Consider the following 6,346-nt stretch of genomic DNA (forward strand, 5'->3'; position numbering starts at 1 on the left):
TTAAATATTTAGGGATCTAGCTAAATATTTAAGTTAAATACTTAGGTGGCTAGCTAAATATTTAACTAACTAGCTAAATATTTAAGCTGCAACCTAAATATTTAAGTTGCAAGCTAAACATTTAGCTCAAAACTAAATATTTAAGTCTCAAGTTAAAATATTTAGCTTGTTTATTAAATATTGAATCTGTGAGTCAAATATATAGTTTATAAACTGTGACATTTATAAATGTATGAATCATATGGTGAAAAACTGACTTTGAAAAATATATCTGTTCTTTTCTTATTATAAAAGTCTGAATAGAACATAAATATTGGTGGTAATTTTTGACTGTGCAACTTTACAAACGGCACCCCATACACACGTTCATGACGGAATCTGCCGTAGTGCCCTTTTAAACAAATTTAGGCAGGGACTTATTTCACAAAAGTCAGATTTATAAATCCATCCAGGATATCCGCTGTAAACTGAGTTTGAACAAGCCTTCAACTTGTAAACAACTGGATTCAGTTGCTCTAACACACAGCCAGGCTTAAACGAAGCAGCACATTCAAGCCAGCTGTAAATGGTTTAGGTTTAATGCACGTTCACAGTTTGCTTACTAGACCCATCAGATGGATCGTAGATTTCCTGATAAGACATGCACCTCACTTCTTCCCAGCAGTGTAACAGTTAATCATGCATCATACACTGCTTAGACAAATAATAATAATAATAATAATAATAATAATAATAATAATAATAATAATAATAATAAATCAAGTCGCCACCTGGATTTAACTAAGCAAATACACATTAATGTGCCTCCTATTGAATAATTACTGCATGGGCAATTACATTTCCACTGGCAACAAATTATTTAATCCCAACTGGTGCAATGAGTTGCTTCTCATTTCTTATACAACCATGTCAAAAGACATCCTGTGGTCATGGAAAATATGTCATTCTGTTTGAGAAGGGTCAAATCATTGGCATGTATCAGGCAGAGCAAACATCTAAGGAGGTTACAGAAACTACTAAAACTGGGTTAAAAACTGCCCAACACATTATTAAAAACTGGAAGGATTGTGAGGACCCATCATCTGTGAGGATGCACCCATCATGCCTACTGCCTGTAGGGGCAGTGCTAGGATCTGGGGTTGCTGGACTTGGACAAGTCTGGGAAGCTTATTGAAACAATGCTACAGCAAATGTGTGCCATAATCAGAGCTAAAGGGGGTCCAATGAAATTTTAGTGTGTGTGACCTTTTGTTTTGGCCAGGCAGTGTATAAAAGATGAAGCAAAACATAAGCAGAGAAAGCGGGTAGGGTACAAATGAATGAATTGACTGTGTGACAATGAATGTTGAAATAATTTCACAAGTATAAAGTTATCATGACCGGAGGGACAGATCATTTCTTTGCAGGCTCTGAGAGGTTTAATTAATTTGGTGCAACTGTCCTCAGGACATTCAAAGCTGTAGCTTCAGATGTTTTCTGTCACAATGCAGCTCTGCTGATGGGTTGGGTTACTATTTTGAGAGAAATTTTCTGAACAAGCTTAAAATTTAAGCAACAAAACTGCAAGCCTCTGCAACAGGAGAAACACTAGAGCCTCTTTAAACATCTGGATACATAAGACCCCCACCCCACCCCAGATTTAAAACTGCTCACCAACAGTCAGAGAGTCTAGTTTATGTTGAGTTCCACGATGACTCTTGTGTTGGATCTGGAACAGGTTTGCGTAACCGAGTAATCAATCATCTGAACCGAATCCAGGATGCTAAGATTAGAGGAGTTGACTGAAGTCACTCTGTGTTTTATTCAAGAGTCAATTTAGTTGAAGACACCTGGATTTCCTTCAGATAAACATTTCTTTTCTCAGTCAAGGATTTTTGTAAATTCAACCTAAAAAGTAAAATGATCAAAGCTTTCAAAGCTTTTGCTGCTCCATCTATGAGAACTGAACCTACGTGCACATCTGTCCCTCCCCTCCCTGCAGAAGGTCATGATTTGCGTTTGCCTCGTCCACAGGACAGATATGTTGATTGTTCATGTTTGCTTGCTGTTGTAGCGTTGTTGTCATCTTTGTTCATATTTTCTGCCATTACCAGACCAATGTTCTTGATCATGTGAGGTTTATTCCAGTGTTTGTGGACAGAAATCCACGGGGGGTGTGGGGGGGGGGGGGCATGCATGTCCAGACATCAGAAGGGTTTAAAATCAGGCAGAGTGAAGCTTGTTTGTCGACTGCCAAAAGTAATTAATCTTCTTTCTCAATGTAAATTAATCGGATTAAACCTTCTCCTGGCCCACTGAATCTGCCTCTTGTAATGTGCTGAGTCGCTGGCTTCAGCCCTGGACTGGCTCTGCTCTAAGCTGGATTCACTGGCTTCTCTGCAACAATGGGTAGCACAGGGAGTCGGGGGTGTAATCACATTCTCCTGCTTGTCTGAATGCTTGTTTTTCACGGTTGGGGAAGGAGCTTTGGCCACTTGACCAGCATCATATTCTGACCTTTGGTAGACATTCTGAAGAGCTCAGGGAGGCGAGCCGGCAGAGATTTGTTGATGAGAGCTTCATCTGTGTGTCTCTGGCCGTGGGTCAAACACATGTTCTCATGATGCTCTGACCTTTGCTGCAGCATTCAAATTAGCATTCTGTGCCCTCTGCACCTCTTCTAGTGTGGTTGGCTTCTGGGTTAACATCCCAAAGTGGACAACTGGGAAATATTCACTTGTTCCTTAAAGCCCCGGGTCACTATGGTTTTATTTGTTGTTCCAGAATAATCCACGTGCACGGATAACGGTGACCTTGCATGAATGCAAATATGTTTGGAAGTTAACCACTGACTAATTTGTTTATGGAGTCATGTGTTGACCCAGTTCAAACTAACAGCTCCTGTAGTTATTTATTTAATTATTTTAATCACATTACAGCAGAAAAAACACGAGGTTTAAGTCCTGGCGTTCCTTGAAGGAATGCCTATCGATTCAGATCAGCTTTAAAGTTTAACGTGTTAAAATGACAGTGGTTATTTTATAGAGGTTTCAATAAAATACATCCGGTGCTTCATGATGTTTTTGTTACAGACAGTAACAGTTTTTGCTTGCTGTGTAATAAACAGCATCAAAAATTGGCAGAGAGCAGACAGGAGCTTTAAACTTCCATTACCAGCCATCTTCCAGCGATGCCATCTGCCAAAGGTTTAAATCTTAAGACACAATACAGCCCGTATTTACCTTCTTCGCCTACTGTCAGTGCTGTGAGTGCATTCATTTTAAAGCTGGCAGTGTGAAAGTGGAAATAAATTGTCTTCTCTTGTTTGAGTCTTGTCATTTTTTCTCTCTGCAGCTGACACACCACAAAACATCGGGCAGCATGTCGTACGGGTCCATAGACAGAGGCTCCTTTGGCAGCCGGAACCCATTTGGAGGCCCTACGAGTCAGGGCTACCAGCCAGTAGGTAAGAAGGAAAAAACTGGTCCTTTTAGAGAAAAAGCTCCTCTTCAATCTGCGCTGTAAAAAATAGCAAGTGTCATTTTTACAATTTTAGGATTCAGGCTTCAGTTTCATAAATACACAAATTTTCACAACCAAATTTATCCTCTTCCGCCTTTGAGAAAGTTTATTTATGTATTTACATCCCTTTGAAGCTAAAAAGGTAAAGAAGTGTTCCACAAGTTATGAAATCAGGGTTCAGATGATGAATAAACAAGGAAGATCTGTTTCACTGACAACCCTACTGGGACATTGTAATCAAGCAGAACACAGTTGGTTATTGCAGGCCCTTTAGGGTTGTACTAGGATCCCACATCAACGATAAGGGGTCAACACACAACAGCATGGCTCAGTTGTTGAGAAGTTAAAACAGGATGGGCCATTCTGAAATCATGTCCTCCGACCATGAGCATCTGATTATGTTTGTCATTAAATAGAGGATTTGTTGTCAGGAATAATAAAAATCTAAGAACTGGGTGGGGATGTTGGGGCTGTGGTTGGAGGAGGTTGCGTGCTTGGTGGGCACATGTGGGTGTTTATCTGAATAAAACCAATATTTTTTGATTCCCTAAAATGCCAAAATTATTGTGAACTGTAGACCCTAATACTATTGTATGAACAGAAATAGTCTGGTGTGTTTGACAGCACTGTGCTGCAGCAAGTTGGACTGAACCACCTCAAAGATGAGGCAGGTGGGTGTTTGTGGTTTTGGGTAAGTGGGGACAGATGAACCCATATGAGCCGGGGCCTCGTAAGTGGGTCCATTGTTCTCCCCAAAAGGACAGTTTTTATTCAAACCTTTACGTCCCTCGGATGAAGGACACAATGTTAGAAGCACTTAGTGTTCTGAGCTTCTCAGGATCCATAAAGGGATCACCAATAATATGCTTTATTTGACTTCTCAGAGCCAGGCAGTGGTCTAAGTAGTGCAAAGTGGTCTCTAACTCAATGCCACAGGCATCACACAGATCATTGTTATGGAGTCCCATCACCATTTTTGAGCAGTTTGTGCCCAGTTAGGAAAATCAATTTTCTCATTAACACAGCAGCTTCATGTGAGTCCAACAGTCAGCTCCACTCCACCTTCTAAAGCTAACAATCAGACAGAAGAGTTAACAGTAAACACATTAGTCATTCATGAAGAAATGAATAATTCAAACAATCAACACCACATGTATATGAGATCAAATGCAAACAAATACAATCACGGCACATAGGGAAAATTGTATAAATAAGTGGTAAATAAATTAGACTTAGTTTTTGAACTTAGTTATTCACCAAGCTACTGTTCCGGTTCTACCAAGAAATAAATTACTTTTTTTTTGTTTGTTAGTGTTTTTGTAGCAAATGAAAAGTGTGTTGTGCAATTATGAACTGGCAAATAAGCAATTTGCATAAAGTTATTAACACCAGATACTGTATTATGTTAACAATGATGCAGTCATAATACAGAAGGTCAACTAAAGTTTATTGTAACTTTTGAAAATATCATTTGTTTTACACAAAACCATATACGGGGAAACTTTAATCTAAAAAAAACCCCTGCAACACAGACAATTAGACTCAATTTTTTTATTTTTTTTTTTTTGTAAGAAGAAGACAGTTGCTGCTCATCAATCTGGATAGAGTCAAACAGGAGTTCATCATTTTACATTGAAATGATTCTTTACAAGTGGAAAACACTTGGTCATCAAGATTCAACCCATCATTCAACAGCTACATGTCAGACTTAGTGTCCTAAATCTTAAACTTCCTGACAGTAAACAAGAAAAAAAAGAATAAGAAAATAAGTAAGGCTTGAAATAATTGGCCTCAGATTAACAATGAAAATATAAATTTAATAAATATCTTTTCTGATGCAAACACTTTAAACAGCCAAACTACCGAAGCATAAACACCGTCCTTTAAAAAACAAACGTGTCAAAAGGACTCTGTGCCACAAAGAGAAGGGCTGAAAAATATCCTCTTTTTAAGTCTCATTAAGATATTTATCTTTGCCACTAACAGACTGAAACAATCTGAGTGCAGAAGCAAGTGAAGGTTGGGGCAGATTGTGGTAGTAAAGCTCAGTATTTACAAGAATTTATCCCACCTGACATTTTTATACCACAGTTTGAAACTCAGATCCTTTTATGATGAGAAATGACAGAATTACAGCCATTTCAGGCAAACCCAGGAAATAACTAACTCCTGTTCAGATTCTGTTAAAGATTAGTTTCAGCTGCTGCTGGTTGGTTTTTTTTTTCTTGTTGTGGCTGCTCTCCTCTGCAGAGGTCACCACAGCCAAGCAAACTCACACCAGAGGTTTTACAACTATGGCTGAACTTTCTGATGCAACCTGGGCTCAAACCCCCGGCCTCAGGATCGCAAGACCTTGACACTGACTACAGCTGCTACATCCTAAGAGTGTCAGCCACTACCACACCTCATTTTAGTTTACTATCAGTGAAATGACCTCAAGTTGTAGCCATTTTTATGTTGCCTGTAGCAGCCATCTTGAATTTCCGTAGGTTGACTCAGCCATAGACCTATATCCAGTCCTGGTCCACCTGCCAGTTTCCAGTTTCTTGAAAACACCACACTTTGTACCATGTAGCATGTTGAGACACCCCAAAGTTATTTCAAGCTATGTTAAAAAAGCTGGAAATACTGTGGAAAATGTCCTTTTAGTATTTCTTTGTCTGTAAAGTAAACAATATTTTAGACAGGCCTGAAATTCCTGACTAAAGGTCTCCTTAGAAGAACTAATTATTTTGTTAAACATTTAACATTGATTATGCATCTGCAGCCTCATGTGTGAACACACACACACACACACACACACACACACACACACACACACACACACACACACACACACACACAC

The 6,346-nt window shown here is 39.1% G+C and overlaps 1 protein-coding gene across 1 annotated transcript in view; it reads left to right on the plus strand.

Moving 5' to 3' along the window:
- Positions 1-3,333: 3,333 nt before the first annotated feature.
- The window catches only part of LOC106526237 (t-SNARE domain-containing protein 1), a gene marked incomplete at its 5' end in the record, with an annotated part of 65,152 nt that continues 62,139 nt past the window's right edge, over positions 3,334-6,346 (plus strand). The window contains 1 exon segment of the mRNA XM_014020801.1: positions 3,334-3,445. Within this exon segment, the coding sequence (XP_013876255.1) occupies positions 3,361-3,445 (85 nt within the window).

The sequence above is a fragment of the Austrofundulus limnaeus genome, unplaced genomic scaffold (assembly GCF_001266775.1).
Source record: "Austrofundulus limnaeus strain Quisiro unplaced genomic scaffold, Austrofundulus_limnaeus-1.0 Scaffold266, whole genome shotgun sequence".
Taxonomy (NCBI): Eukaryota; Metazoa; Chordata; class Actinopteri; order Cyprinodontiformes; family Rivulidae; genus Austrofundulus; species Austrofundulus limnaeus.